Source organism: Homarus americanus, unplaced genomic scaffold (genome assembly GCF_018991925.1).
Source record: "Homarus americanus isolate GMGI-L3 unplaced genomic scaffold, GMGI_Hamer_2.0 scaffold34360, whole genome shotgun sequence".
NCBI lineage: Eukaryota > Metazoa > Arthropoda > Malacostraca > Decapoda > Nephropidae > Homarus > Homarus americanus.
In genome coordinates this window covers 590,777-608,357 of record NW_024739403.1, presented here as the reverse complement: position 1 = coordinate 608,357, position 17,581 = coordinate 590,777, and the positions used below count along the sequence as shown (strand labels likewise).

General features: G+C 36.2%; 1 protein-coding gene across 1 annotated transcript in view; it reads right to left on the bottom strand.

Annotated features, from left to right (window-relative positions):
* The window catches only part of LOC121874680, a 102,890-nt gene that overhangs the window by 37,002 nt on the left and 48,307 nt on the right, over positions 1-17,581 (bottom strand). Inside the window, exon 4 of the mRNA XM_042378923.1 lies at positions 2,074-2,727. Within this exon, the coding sequence (XP_042234857.1) occupies positions 2,074-2,727 (654 nt within the window). The remainder of the gene's footprint in view (positions 1-2,073; positions 2,728-17,581) is intronic.

Genomic DNA, 17,581 nt, shown 5'->3' with positions numbered 1-17,581 from the left:
AAATGTATGGAGAGGTGGAGTATGTATAAAGATGGAGTATGTGGAAAGGTGGAGTGCATGGAGAGGAGCATCAGGAGTTTTGGATGTGTGAAGTGTGTGTGTGTGTGTGTGTGTGTGGAGAAAGGGAATGTGCAGGAAGGAATGTATAGAGATGTGGAGCATGTGGAAAGGTGGAGTGTTTGGGGAGGTGGAATGTGTCTGTATCTCATATAATCAACAGTTTGTATTCTTGCTTTGCAATTTATTAACTTAATTTACAACCAGTACATACCTAATTTTTAATTATTAATATATAATTCCAAAGAAAACAGTAAAACAAATTCAGGATAACTTTTTTGCTCTCTTAATTACAGTAATGTATACAGTAGTCCCTCGATTAACGAACGGTTCGATTAACTAAATTTCGGTTAACGAATTACCTCCCATAAGGATCTTCAATTCGCTTAACGAACTAAACTAAGATTAACGAAATCCTTACGACAAACACGTTTTGTTGTGAGCATCAGCTGATCAACTGATGGGCTAGTCTGCCAATTCAGTAATCTGTTCTATGCTTGCATTCGTTTCCAGTGGAGTAAATATCAAGAAAGTTGTGCTCTTTAATATTTTTACATTTTTTATTTTACAATTACAATTATTAGCCATTTTAAAATTTAGTTAACATATTGATAATATATGCAATACAGGGAACTATTTTTATTGTGTGCCCATCAGCCGGTTGACTCACCCACCGGGCGTCAGTTTGGTTTTGTTTACAGTGGAGTGAACATTGATTTTGTTGGCGTCTTAAATATTTTTGCATTTTTAAATTAAAATTATTTGTCGTTCTGAAATTTAGTTAACATATTCATAATATATAGCCCAGTGCAATGTTGATTTAAATACTGCAGAATAATCTTGTATTGCACCTAGTGAACTTAAAATTTTATTGGTGAAATTACTGCATCAAGCATGGGTCCCCTGAAAGGTGATTTCTCCTCCATCCCCATTTCCTTCTCTTTTCCCTTCTCCTCCACCCCCACTTCTAATTCCCATCATCATCATCAACCAGGAACCTTCTACATACACACCTCAAAGTAAGTGTACTTTACTGCATTTTTTTTTTTACTTTGTATGTACTTTTCTGTGAGCTGGAACCAATTACCCAATATCCCATTGAAACAATGGATTCGGTTAATGAACGACTCTGTGGAACAAATTGTCTTAGTTGACTGAGGGACCACTGTACAGTACTGTAATTACAAATTAATTTTGACTTTTGACATATCACATCTCCAAACACACCACTTTTACACAAGTCTCAGGAAGGGACCCTGGTGTTGGCAAAAGTACCACATCACTGAAATTAACTTGACTACTGGAGCCTTGACACTGGCCACTCCCACATTCCTTACTCAGGCCAGTTACTCTTTTAACTCTTTGGGCGAGTCATAAAATGTCCTGGGCATTTTCTAAAGTTGCAACTTTGCAATGCAAAAAAAAAATCAAATTATTCAGTATACTGTAGTTTGAAATTTATTTTATTACTTAACTTGTATCTAAAAAGCATGAGATTTCTATTTCTGGCATTAAAATTTCTTGGAAATCACATTATCTTGTGGAAAACTATTGAGGGTTTTTATCATGAAAATGCAGAAAGTGATAAAAATGCCAATACTGTACTGCACTTGCCCCACCTTTATTGTTTCAAATGGGCCAAAACTAATTTAGAAGCATGTTTATTATAAAGTCAATCATAAATTATTATATGCAGTATTCAATAATATCGGCAAGTTGTTATTCTTAGAAAATTGATTGTTGACAGCTACAGCATTACTGAGACTGTCACACCTAAAGGTAATGTTGCTGAAGTAGCACTAATGCAACTGTCACACCCAAAGGGTACCCATATAGTCCTCTTTTCTTTCACCCTTACCAATTTTCAACTGATGCTCTTATACCCATCTCTTTTCCTTACTGAGCACACACACCCACACATGAATACTACACAATAAAATTCTGAAAATCTATTAAATCACAATTTCAAAACCAATATGTAAAGAAATTACCTTATGAGCTATATTTAACACCTACCCGATCTGACTGAAGGCATGAGGCACTATAAAACGGGTGATCTTCTTCATTCATAAAGCTGTCTGGAGCTGTACTTGCATGTTTTAACTCTGCAGGACCACTGTTGCTCTTGGGAACGTTGCTACTTCTCTGCCCACTCTTCTTTCTTATTCTCCTTTCATCTTTACACTCATGTGACCTCCATCTACTATTACCACTTTTAGAACTCCCAACATCTGAAGATTCACTATTGGAACTTGAAGCTTTACTACTAGCACTAGGTGTTTTATGTTTAGTTCTTAAGGGATAAGAAGCACAAAATCCATTCTCTAGAATATTAGTAATGGATTGACTAGAAGGCACATCCTTTGGACTAGACACACTGGGTGAATGTGTGATACATTCAACGTCAGTTTTGTAATTAGTAACTCTATCACGTTGGTATGCAAAAATATTAAGGGAATCCGTGCATGATTTTCTATTTTCATTAATAGTCTCTCTAAATGCTGGCTGCCGGGCAAGCTTAGGAGACTGGGTGCACACTTTGTCAGTTCTACTGCTTGTGGCAATGAGGGGTGCAAGGGCAACACTACCGTTTACCTCAGACACTGGCTGGCGTACGGATGGAGACTTGAGTGGTGATTTAGGACTGCATTCTGACAACCCTTCATTTGTCTGTATCCCACAAATAATAAAAAAAAATCCCATTGTAAAGTCATATCTACTGTAATTGTACAATAAAATCATCTGACCTAATCAAAACATAGTCAAGCTCTACAAGTACAGTAGAGTACCTGTCAATCAGAAATTTTCTACTTCATGAAATAATCTATTCTTTGAAAGATTTGAACATTCTACATATAGTACTGCGGTATATTATATGCTTTCCTTGGACACATGTTTATGATAGTAGTATCCATTTTACATACCGTAATTATCCATATTACGAACCCTCTTGGTCCCAAACATTTTGGTTGACAGATACATTACTGTATACTTGTACTATGGTAAAGAATAAATGTACTATATACCAATTACTATTCATTTGCTCATGAAATTTACAAGGAATATAAGCAAAATTATAAAAATATCTTCCTAATTTATAAAATAAGTTGTTTCCACTCTAACAGGATGGCTAGAGAAAATCTTCCCTAAGCACTTTTGTTTCTGTCTACAAAGAGTATAAACAACATAAGTTCGCCTAAATAATTCATGACCCCTCAGCTCCAAAAGTGGCAAGACCTTATACAAATTAGCAGTACCCCTATCATCTCTTTGAAAGGTAGAATAAAGGAGAAAAACAAAGTCACAGACAGTCACACTGACGATATGGGTCATGACAATATCCCTTTGGCTCTGGTAGCCAAAGGGTGAAATACAGTCAACCCTCACTTTACGCGGTCCCACATTCCGCGTTTCCACGGTGCCCTGCCAGAACCCAGGATGCTCACATTCCGCGGTGCGTGTACCCCTTTACGCTGGTGAAATATAATTTTTTAATTTAGCTCATAAAATTCATACAAATTACCCGGCCAGAATATAATTTACATTACTGGAATTCTTACAATTTGATGATCATTTTGAATATAAACATCATAGATTTTGCATTAGACATACAAATTTTAGATATAATGATTTACTCTGAGTAAATATGTTATCTTTTGTGCAAAATATATGACATTTATATTCCAAATATTCCTGGTCTTACAAGGAATCCAGCTATGTCAATTATATTATCCTGACTTTAGTCTGACGTATTATTTATTACTATAAAGATAAATAGTCTGGTTTTCCCACACATTTATCTATGACGGAGGGTTGGGGGGGTGGGGGGAGGGAGGGACCGTCTGACCATCTAGCAAGGTGTGAAGAATATTTTTTTTTTTATTAACTGAAGATATTTGTTTCAGCTCATAAAATTCATACAAATTACCCGGCCAGAATATAATTTACATTGCTTGCATTCTTACAATTTGATGATCATTTTGAATATAAACATCATAGATTTTGCATTGACATACAAATTTTAGATGTAATGTTTACTCTGAATAAATATGTTATCTTTTGTGCAAAATATATGACATTTATATTCAAAATATTCCTGGTCTTACAAGGAATCCAGCAATGTCAATTATATTATCCTAACTTTAGTTTGAGGTATTATTTATTACTAGTGGTTTTCCTCCCAAAATTTCTCAGAGAGGGAAGAGCCAGCAAGTGTAGTGTGAGAAGAGGGGGAGGGAGTTGAGTCCATTATTTGAATGGACATTAAATTGGCGACTGTATTTCTCTATTTCTCTTAAGTATAAATTGTGTGCATGTACCATCATAAAATTAAGATGTTATTTTTACTAGAACATAGGTATTGTGTCGGAAAAAGTGGAGTTTGGGGGTCAGCCGGTCTCTATTTCATTTAATCCCATATGTTATGTTATTCACTTTACGCGTTTCTCACTTTCCGCGGTACCCTGTGGGTTACATTAACCGCGTAAAGTGAGGGTTCACTGTATGTTTGAAAATTCTGAATAGTTATTCACTTACAACACATATGTATCACATACCTTAACCTAGTAGTATAACTCAATCTAACCTAACCTGAGTTAGGTTAGATTCGGTTAGGTAATTTTATTTAGTTTGTTAAATGGGCTCGTAACCTAGGTTAGGTTAGGTTAGGCGCCCAATTCATGAACTGAAAAATTTCACAAATGGAGCATAACAATAGCCACATACAGCACAATGCAAAACTGGTTTAAATCCTCTATGCACATAATTATTTATCAAAATGAGTTACAAAAGAATTTCATAAACATACATGCAATACTGAATATAAACTTAGAATTTTCTATACTGTACATGTGTCTGCTTCAAACATCAATCCATTATATCCTCTTTTATCACTCCTAACTTTACCTCATATCCTCGCACAACCACCATTATTGAAGCAACTTAAAGTTACCATTCATGCTACCACCACCTTTAATAATTACCTCCATCAGCAAAAAAACCAGTGTTTCCACTACTGTACCACCATCGTCCATAATAAGAACACCATTATTACAATTACTGTTATCACCTTAAGTACTTTTTAGATGTCAACAGCAGCACCCATTATCACCATTGTAATCATCACTCCTTAATACTATAACAATATTATTACAGAACAAAAAAAGTATTACCAGTGGTATCATCCCTTGAGCATTTAATCCATATCAAGCATTTGAGATTCAATAATTCATCTGAGGAACTGAAATAACAAATCCTGTCTTTCACTTTATATCACTCAAATTCAAAATAATTTTCAGCTTTGTACACTCTTATTACAATTATACACTTCTCTTAATAAAAAGTGAATTTAGTTCAACAAATAACAACACGAAGAATCTATATTATAATGATCACTTATTAATCCTTTTAAATACAGTAATTATAGGACAGATAAAGAAATGTGTACTATTAAAACACACAAGGGTTACCAGAGATAATCTCCTACTATGAATCTTGGACAGGCAATCCATGTTTTAAGAGCAAAAGTATCTGGTCAAGCTTGTGTGCCAACTTGCTGTACAGTACTGTACAATATTCAGAAGCTAGACTGACAATACTATAGAAGGCAGGGACAGAGTGAAAGTAGACCTCTGGTGAATACAAATTATGTGAAGACTGTATTCCTGAATACAAATTAGAATGACAAGGTTATTATATGAAAGCTTCAACAGTAGAGAATAAATGTTAAAATGCATGTGTAAATGAACATTAACACAGACATGCACCCATTCATGAACTATACAGTATATATGAACATAGTCACACAAACATGCACACACACATTAAACTATCCTTAAGAGTTATACAGTATAAACAGTGTGTGTGTGTGTGTGTGTGTGTGTGTGTGTGTGTGTGTGTGTGTGTTATTTTTATTTTAGCTTCTGGACTTCAAATACAAATCCTCTACACACTAGCAGGGAAGCTATGTTATTTAATCACCGTGGTAGTCAGCTATTACATAAAATCTCCCCCCAAAAATTTAAGAGTTTCATGAAATAACTGATTTTTAGATTATCCTGTTCCACAAATTCCCTAACAGCACATAAATGAATGTGTAACTCACATGGTCAAAAAACATGGTTAATGGTAAGGTTATATTAGCTGACATTGATTACATGAAATCCCTAGAGTATTTTAAGGATTGCTATGTGAAATCCCTAATACTGTAACACAGAATCCCTATAACTTAGACAGAAATATAAATCCTCTAGACAGTCAACAACAAAAAATATCACGCCACTTTCTGGAACACAGGATGAAATGTTTATAAAACTTAGGTACAGTATACCTCTAACTGCCAATCAGACGGTTAGAGGGTGAATAATACTTCTCACGTCGTACACGAACATTATAATTCGTGTACAACGTGAGAAGTATTATTCACCCTCTAACCGTCTGATTGGCGGTTACAGTCAAACGTGTTGAAAGTCTAGAGAGAAGCCAGGGTAGGTGCTGACTCTAAGATTGGGTAGCTATACTGACATGCCCACACCTATAGCCTTGCCCCTTGGCTGGTCAGCTATGGCTGAGTCAGGTGATTATAATTATACATAAACAAACCCCCTTCACACCCTCCAACCTCCTTCTGGGCCTCTCATCTTCAACCATCTCAACACTCTACATTGTGAGTTACAGCCTAACATAACATTTGTTTATATGTCATCATAATTATGTACCGCTTGCAGTAAGAATACCAATGAATGGCTGAGGTATTTGCTCATCTTCATCATACCCCAGGGCCCCTGGGGCACAAAAAAAATTTGTTGACTACATAATTCATCATAAAATTAATAATGCATATTTTTTCTTAAGCCTTTAACCAACACTGTACCATTATACAGTGTATATATATATATATATATATATATATATATATATATATATATATATATATATATATATATATATATATATATATATATATATATATATATATATATATATATATATATATATATATATATATATATATATATATATATATATATATATATATATATATATATATATATATATATATATATATTAAAGTTTACTCACTTAACGTCGTTAGAACTAAGAGGGCCCTGAAAGTGAACCAGCGATTAAGTGAACAACCGAGCATATGGGATTAATTCCAATAGAAACTGACCCCCAAACTCCACTTTTTTGAAGACACATAACTTTATGTTTGTAAAATAACATCTTAATTTTATGATATGTACATACACAATTAATACTTAAGAAAATGAAAATACAGTACGCCAGTTAATGTCCATTCAAATAATGGATAGCTCTCCCTCTCACACTACCGGCTCTTCCTCTCTGAGAAATTTTTGAGAAAACCACTAAATTTTAATAAATAATACCTCAAACTAAAAGTTAGGATAATACAATTGACATTGCTGGATTCATGTAAGACCAGGAATAATTTTGGTCTCAAATGTCATATATTTTGCTGAATAACATACTTACTCAGATTAAAAATTGTATCTAAAATTTGTATATGCAATGCAAAATATATGATGTTTATATTCAAAATAAATCTTATCAAATTATAAGAATTCAGCAAATGTAAGAATTATATATTCTGACAGATAATTTGTATGAATTTATGAGCTAAAACAAATATCTTTAGTTAATAAAAAAAAATAATAATCTTCCAGGACACTATCTGTCAATCAAAGTACCCCACCTTGCCTTCCTCTCTTCCAACCGCGCGGTCGGTCCCAACCTCCCCCACCAATCGTCCCTTCAGGAGTATTGGGGTGAAAAAAATAAATTTTAACATTTTTGTATTAAATAATACACTCGAATTAAAGTTAAGGATAATATAATTGACATTGCTGGATTCGCCTTAAGACCAGGAATATTTTGAATATAAATATCATATATTTTTGCTAAAGATAACATACTTTCTCAGATTTAAAATTTATCTAAAATTTGTATGTCCAATACAAAATATATGATGTTTATATTCAAAATGATCATCAGAATATAAAATTCCAGCAATGTAAATTATATTCTGACCGGGTAATTTGTATGAATTTTATGACTAAAACAAATATCTTCAGTTAATAAAAAAAATAATTATTCACGGGGTAACAGATGGTGGGTGGAATTGATTCCTCCTCCCCCCACCCCCACCAACCCGTCCCAAGGAGATGTGGGAAAACCACTAAATTTTAATAAATAATACACTCAAGCTATAGTTAGGATAATATAATTGACATTGCTGGATTCATGTAGACCAGAAATATTTTTGAATATAAATGTCATATATTTTGCACAAAAGATAACATATTTACACTAGAGAAAACATTTTATCTAAAATTTGTATGTCTAATGCAAAATATATGATGTTTCTTCAAAATGATCCTCAAATTATAAAATTCAGCAATGTAAATTATATATTCTGGCCGGGTAATTTGTATGAATTTTATGAGCTAAAACAGGCAGTCAGTCAGAATTGGCGAATTGAGCCAAATCTAAAAATAAGCGTCTCGAGCGGACACTCCCGGCGTATATGTGGAAAAAATCCGTGTTAAGTGAAAGTTCAGCTCTGGCGGGGCACCGCGTGTAATCATGGCGTAAGTAGAAACGCGTTAGAAATTAATACTGTGTATGTATGTATGTATGTATGTATATATATATATATATATATATATATATATACGTGGTCCCTCGGTTAACAGCGTCTCGGTCAATTTGATTATGAAGTTGCCTTCCGCAAGATTACTTAACCGGTTATGACAATCCCTCGATTAAGAGTTTCTTCTGAGCCAACCTGAACATGATTTGGCTTGCATTTGGCGGTCCACCAGCTGCCAATGCTAATCGCCAATACAGAAATTGGTTCTGGGGCTTAAATTCATACCATTTTTATCAAATATCAAAGAAGTTTATACTATTCAATAATTTTAAAGTTTAATATTAAATTTTTACTCATTTTTAACAATTATTGAACATAATTGAAAGGTAATGAAATTGAGTTTTATGGTACCCATCCAGCCTCTCAACACACCATACAGGCGTCAGTCTTTGTATCTTTCAGTGGAGGTAACATCTTGCTTGAGACTCTCTTCAACTAAATGCCTTTTTTCTGTTTTGCAAGCAAATTTTTGGTCATTTGCGTTATTTACATATTGACAATATATAATGCAGTGCAGTGTTTTAAAGAAAATAATCTTGGTGCACACCAAGAACTAAAATTTCATGGGTGAAATGGCACCATCTGGGGTGACTTCTCTTCCACCCCCAATGCCTTCTCTTCTCCTTCTCCACCCCCATTCTAATTCCCATCATCATCATCCAGGAGCCTTCTACATACACACCTCCAAAGTAAAAATTACTTTTCTACCTTTTTGTTGAATTTAGGCAATTTTTGGTGAGCTGGAGCCATTACCCAAAACCCATTGAAACAATGGTTTTGGGTTATGAGTTTTTAGGTTAACGAGCAACCTTCTAGAGCAGTTGTTAACATGATTAACGAGGATATTATATATATATATATATATATATATATATATATATATATATATATATATATATATATATATATATATATATATATATATATATATATATATATATATATATATATATATATATATATATATATATATATATGCTGATGGCCACAGGGAGAGAACCACCCAGGTTCCCCAGGCTTTGGGTGTGATTCACGTCTTCGATTGATGCTCTTCTCTAAATCACGCTTTGCCAGAACCTAACTTTGTTTTACATTTTTCGGGTAATGACGCCCATTCTGTGAGTGTCCGGCGCGACGCTATTTTTAGATTTTCCCCACGCGCCACCCGCCCGCCCGCCTGCCTGCCTCTCCCTCCTCCTCCCTCCGCTTGGGCAAGCGGCGCGGTAAGGTTGCGCAGTGTGTGTCTTTGTTGCGTTATCACTGACGTCATATGACGTATCAGACCTGTGATTGGCCATGCATCCCTACCCTCCTCTGCTGCTAGCTGTAATTGGCTTAAAGTATTATGACGTGTCCACCCGGGGGAGGGAGGGAGGGAGGAAAGACGACGCTTGACCTAGCCGCGGCAGTTTCATCCCTCAAGGCCACTCCGTGTAAACGCGCATCCATTGTTCCGTAAAATGGCTTCCGCCGGACCACCACCCCCAGAGAAAAACCTTTCCTTACCTGCAAAGCATAACAGATTTCTTCACCCGCAACCCACCACAGCCAGCCCAAGCCAGTGATAGTGACAGTGAAGTTGACTTTGAGGGATTTGTCAGGGAAGCCCTGACAACTGTAAGTGACAGTGATGATGATTCACCTAGTAATGGTGATTCACCTGAGGGCCAGTAATCTGCCCTCTGCCTCGGAACCAGCCTCCATCCCCGTATGCCGACCCATCTCTTCTACTACCGTAAGTGTTACACAAAATTTTTAGTTTTCTAACCTAACCTTTATTTTTCCTATGTTAACCTTTATCTTTCCTAACCTAACCTCTTCTATATTACTTGTTTTTTCATACCATCATAAAGTTAAGATAAATTTTTTACTACAACATAGTTGTGTGTCGTCAAAAAGTGGAGTTTGGGGATCGGCCTGGACTCCATTTCAATTAATCCCATATGTTATGTTGTTCACTTTACGCGTTCCTCACTTTCCGCGGGACCCTCCGGGTTACATTAACCGCGTAATATGAGGACCAACTGAAAACAAACAAAAGTTATTTACGAAGACCTCTCTGAGAACAGAGGGATGGAGGGGGAAGGAAGGAGGTTGAGATAAGACGGCTATTTATAGCTTGTATTTGTGTAGGAAGTCGACCACACTAGAAATAATTAATTTAAAATTTATATTTTTTGCATAGAATATTCAGTCCATGACTGCAATTATAATATATATATATATATATATATATATATATATATATATATATATATATATATATATATATATAACCTTTTTCACTCATCTAATGAAACACCACAATTAGAATCGGATGGTAGCTGTTTAATATGTTACAGTATATTATAAATAAATAAATAAACAAATAAATGGGTAAATCCATTTCAAGTAAATGGAAAAATTTTACTCAACACCAGCATTAGTTCCAGTTACGGTAAATAGCAGGCGCTTCAGTGGCGTCACTAGTGTTTACACTACACCAGCGGGTAACATTTGATGACATTACTTGAAATGAATTGGCCTTATTTTAAAAAACCAAGATGGTTGGTAGAGGACTACTGAGTCAGTGGGTAAGTGTCACATTTGGGGTTACTGTACTGGTCTTATACAGCGAATAGAGCTCAACTACTTTTTAAATGGAAATTTGGGGGCGTCTTATGCAGTATATAGGCGAGATATCGGTAATGCAATATTAACTAAATCGGTTAATTGGACAATAGTAAAATGGACACCTTCCCCTATTAGTCCGAATTAACGAGGTTCGACTGTATATATATATATATATACACAGTCATCACCGTTAACGTCCAACCAAACAACATCCGATTGCATATATGTCCGTGCCCCCAAATAAATAAAAAAATAAAAATAAAAAAAAATAAAAATAAAAAAACACTTCCGTGGCCTTGCTGGACCACCACTCCCACGACCCCTGGCAGGCACGATGATCCTCCTTATGGCTAGATATTATGTGTTAAAGGAATAGCCATCCTTCCTAGAGCATTTGCCTCCAGGTGTAATGTTAACCTACATCTATTGAGGATAAAATCTTTCACCTACAAATTGACAATAACACATTTTCTGTAATCAGACATATCTAGTTGCCCCAACAATTGCAACCCCAGTTGCAATTGGGGTTACAGTTTCAAATTCTGTGTCATTACTAAGAAATAACGAAGTCTCTGGTGCACTCTAAGATTAAGAGAGAAAACGGAGGACTCAGGCATCCTGAGCGAGAGGAAACGGACTTCTATGATGGGGACACAAGCACTCACACGTGCCACTCGTACTGACAGACTTGACACTCACTTACTTGACAAGTTTTACTAACCATTAGTTGTGTACGTTATCTAGTGAATTTAGTCAATATTGTACAAGTACAAGTACACTGCAATACAGTGGTCCCTTGGTTAACAATGGACCTAAGTGCAAACCTGTACTGTACATGTACTAAAATTGTTATGTCTATTCCAAATACAGATTGTTTATACAGGTATTCAAATAAATCACTATCTTACAAGAATCCCTGCAATGTAAGTTATATTCACCCAGGTCGTTTGGGTGGCAAATTATGAGAAGAGCTTAGTCACTCTTAAGGAATGATAAATAAACACGCAGGCCTTCAGCGGCAACTGTCAAATCATATCTCAAATAAATAAACAAACACCAGACACTCTGTCATCTCACCTCCCACTTGCCCCCTGCTCCCCCCCTCTTCCCACGCTCGCTGGCTACCTCCCTCCTTGTGTTCCCAGACAAAAGATTGGTGATAACTTTATGCCTGAAGGTGTTTATTTTATATAATATCTCAGACTAAAGTTGGGAGATTATAATTTGCATTGCTGGAATCCTTGCAAGACAGCCAATAATTTAAATATAAACTTCATATATTTTGCTCAAGATATAAAAATTGTAGTACAGTCATGCGCCGGTTAATGTCCTAGATACGTTCTTGGAAACGTGATGTTAACCGAAATAGACGTTGTCCGAAATTACATAAACCTATGGGATTTATTCTAATGGGGGTTCCAGGCACCCAACCCCAAGTTTCCCATTTTACGACCATTTAGACCCACTAAATATATATATATATAATGTTATGGTAAATATCATAAACACACATAGGCATGGCTAGGTTTATTACAAAGTGATGAAAAGGATACTGTAAAGTGGGTAGTCCACAAAACATGTAGCTATGTCTCTCTCTATTTGAGTGCCCCGTCAAAGGAGTCCGTTTTCTCTCACTTCAGGACGCCTGAGTCGTCCGTTTTGTCTTAATATTAGAGTGCAGTGCACCAGAGACTTCGTTATTCCTTAGTAATGACACAGAATTTGAAATTGCAACCAAGGTTGCAATTGTTGAGGCAACTTAGATATGTCTGATTACAGTTGGAATATTCAAGATCCATTGTGAGTGATGATTAAAGCTTCAACTGTCTTTATGGTTGGTAAAACTTGTCAAGTCTGTCAGTCTGAGTGGCATGTGTGAGGCCTTGTGTCTGTACAACCGCTAAATATATAAAAATATAATGTTATGGTAATTATCAGAAACACACATACTGTAGGCATGACTAGGTTTATTACAGTGATGAAAATTATACGATCAATACTGTACAGTGGGTAGTCCACAAAACATGTAGCCATGTCTCTTTATTTGAGTGCCCCATCATAGGAGTCCATTTTCTCTCACTTCAGGACGCCTGAGTCGTCAGTTTTCTCTTAATCTTAGAGTGCAGTGCACCAGAGACTTCGTTATTCCTTAGTAATGACACAGAATTTGAAATTGCAACTGGGGTTGCAATTGTTGAGGCAACTTAGATATGTCTGATTACAGCAAATGTGTTATTGTCAATTTGTAGGTGAAAAATTTTATCCTCAATAGATGTAGGTTAACATTACACCTGGAGGCAAATGCCGAAGGAAGGATGGCTATTCCTTTAACACATAATATCTAGCCAGTATAGGGAGGATTATTGTGTCTCCGTCAGGGTGTCGTGGAGTGGTGGTCCAGCAGGAGTCACAGAATTTTTTTTTGGGGGGGGGGGGCACGGACGTATATGCAATTGGACGTTGTTCGGTTGGACGTTAACCAGCTCATGACTGTACATTAGTGTACAATACTGTAGTACATTTTATAATATAAAGTTTTTCAACTATATTTTTGGGTAGATTTACATAAATTTCTTCATTTATTTTCATCCATTTACATGCACACACCATACTAAAAGAAATTAAAAAGAAATAAATGACCTTAGTGCAAAGCTGAAATTTACATGTACTAATTTGATTACGGTACTAAAATTGTTATGTCTAGTGCAAATTACAGCATGTTTATACTGTATTCAAATTAATCAGTATCTTACAAGAATCCCAGCAATGTTAATTATATTCCCCCAGGTCATTTCACTGGCATTTTAAAATGAGAGAAGCTTAGTAGGATTGTTAAATAAACACACAGAGACCTTCGGCTCAAACTGTCAAACATATCACCTCAACCCCCCTCCCCCCACCCCTCGCTGGCTGGCTCCGTCCCTCCCTCCCTCCCTCTCCTCCAGCCAGGGTTTTTAGGCTTACAGTTTTTATCTTATATAATATCTCAGACTAAAGTTAGGAGATTATAATTTGCATTGCTGGAATCCTTGCAAGACAGCCAATAATTTGAATATAAACGTCACATATTTTGCTCAAGAGATAAAAATTTTTGTACATTAGCATACAGTACTGTAGTACATTTTATAATAGAAAGTTTTTCAACTGTATTTTTGGGTAGATTTACATAAATTTCTTCATTTATTTTCATCCATTTACATGCACACACCATACTAAAAGAAACGTAAAAGAAATAAATGACCTTAGTGCAAAGCTGGAGTGCACATGTACTAATTTGATTACGGTACTAAAATTGTTATGTCTAGTGCAAATTATAGCATGTTTATATTCAAATTAATCAGTATCTTACAAGAATCCCAGCAATGTAAATTATATTCACCCAGGTCATTTCACTGGCTTTTTATAAGAGAGAAGCTTAGTCACTTAAGAGACTGATAAATATACACGTGTTAGACCTGGGCCTGTGCCAACTGTCAAACCGCTCCTTTCCTCCCACGCCCCCTCGCTCGCTCGGTCCCTCACTCTCCCCCATCTGCCCAGCGTTGCTGGAATCCTTGTAAAACAGTGAATAATTTTAATATAAACGTCATGTATTTTGCTCAAGAGATAAAAATTAATCACCTGTATCACATTATAGTAGTGATTTAAGAGTAAAAGTGTATATGTACGTATATAGTATTCCACATACACGTAAGTATAAATACAAAGTTTATGTGATGATCGGACAACGTCCATTTCGGTTAACGTCACGTTTCCAAGAACGTATCTAGGATGTTAACCGGCGCACGACTGTAAAGCAAATAGCATCCGATCGCATTTAGAGAAATGCAAATTAATCTACGACTCTCAAAATGGGTTTACAATGGGAAAATCTTGTCTAACAAATCTGCTGACGTTTTTTAGGAAAGTCTTCGAGGTAGTAGATAATGACGATGTTATTTACTTAGACTTTAGCAAAGCGTTTGACAGAGTACCGCATCAGAGGCTTCTGAGAAAAGTTAAGGCTCATGGTATCGAGGGGAAAGTTTTAAATTGGATAAAATCATGGCTCACCTATAGAACACAGAGGGTCAGCGTAGATGGTGTTAAATCTGAGTGGGGCTGTGTAACCAGTGGGGTTCCCCAGGGGTCAGTACTGGGCCCACTCTTGTTCATAATCTACAGAAACGATCTAGATTCTGGGATCAGCAGTGACATAAGCAAGTTTGCGGATGAAACCAAAATAGGGCAGCAGATTAATTCAGGGAAGGATGCAAATGCACTACAGGAAGATTTAAATAAACTGCAGGAATGGTCAGAAAAATGGCAAATGAAATTCACCACCAGCAAGTGCAGCATACTTACTATTGGAAGAACAAATACTGTCAATGTATACAGCCTTAACATCAACCTAGAGGAGTCGACTTGTGAAAGAGACTTAGGGGTACTTGTAAGCCAGGACCTATGGCCTAGAAAACAGTGCGTTAATGTTCGAAATATAAGGCAAACAGAGTATTAGGCTATATATCTAGAAGTGTAAGTGTTAAGAGTGCGGAGGTCATATTGCAACTATATCTTGCGCTAGTCAGGCCACACCTCGATTACGTGGTTCAGTTCTGGTGCCCTTATTATAGAATGGATATCAATTCACTGGAGTCGGTGCAGCGAAGAATGACGAAAACGATTCCGGGACTTAGAAACCTTCCATATCAAGATAGGTTAAAGAAACTATACTTGCATTCCCTAGAAAGACGAAGAGTGTGGGGAGATATGATAGAAGTAATTTAAGTGGGTTAAAGGAATCAATAAAGGAGATATAGATAAAGTTCTTATAGTATCCAAGCAGGATAGGACTCATAGCAATAGGCCAACTGGCCTATTGCAGACTCCTTATTTTCTTATGCTCTTATGTAATATTGTAGTGTAAAGCACTATGCATCTGCATATACCCTGATTTATTCATTTGTCTAAATACAAGTAGCCAAAGTGAGTCATCATATAACACTCAAAGGTAGTAAATAAAATTTTTAAGAAGGTATCTTCATATCAAATACTATACAGTGTGTTATAGTGACCCTTGTTGTAAGCTGGTCTACTGAAAGCTCTCACACGAACGTATCTGTTTTTAGTCCCTAAGAAGGATGGAGGTTGGTGCCCAGTCATTGATTTTCGGCGTGTCAACAAAAATACTATCCCGGATAGGTATCCAATGCCTGTCCTGAGTGATATTTTGCAATCTTTAGGTAAGAATAATGCTGTGTTTAGCTACCTTGATCTGCTTAGCAGATATTGGCAAATTCCTCTTGACGAGAAATTTCGTGAGATTACTGCTTTTAGTACTCCTTTTGGCCATTTGAATCTTTACGGATACCATTCGGTCTCTGAAATGTGCCACTGACTTTTCAAAAGATGATCAACACTTTGTTTAAGATGATCAGCACTTTGTTTGGTGGTTTAATAGGTACCAAAGTATGTGCCTATTAGATGATCTCCTCGTAGTCAGTAAGGATGTAGACAGTCATATTGCCAAACTCCATGAAGTTTACCAGAAACTTTCTACAGCAGGACTTAAAGTTAAACTTTCTAAATGTGAATTTTTAAAATCCAGAATACAATTCCTTGATCATGTAGTTGACATAGATGGCATTCATACAGTTGACGGCAAAGAAAAAGCTGTTGCCCAGTTCCCTCGTCCTACAACCGTTGATAAGGTGTGTAGTTTTCTTGGTTTATCTGGATATTATCGTTCTTTTATTAAAGGCTATGCAACATTAGCTTCACCCTTGACTAAGTTACTTAAGAAGGATGTAACTTTTGTCTGGAATGCTGTTTAGCATTACCTGACTACACTCAACCATTTACTCTGTGTACCGACGCCTCAGGACAAGGAATCGGCGCTGTACTTATGCAGCTGGACACACGAGGAAAATTTAGAGTAATTGCTTTCGCCAGTCGTAAACTTAATGATGCCGAAACACGTTATTCAGTAACGCATCTAGAAACATTAGATGTTGTTTGGGCACTCAAGAAGCTGTAAAAGACTTAATTTTTGGTTCTCCAATAACCATCCATATGGATCACGTGGCAGATACAAAGCTGTTCCATGGCAAAAACCTTACAGGCAGACTAGCATACTGGTATCTGACCATTCAAGAATTTGAAGCCGTGTTCAAGTATTTACCGGGTTGAAAGAATGTGGTCGCCGATGCTTTGTCCAGAAACATAACACCAGTGACGTCTGTATCTTCGTTCACCCTCTCG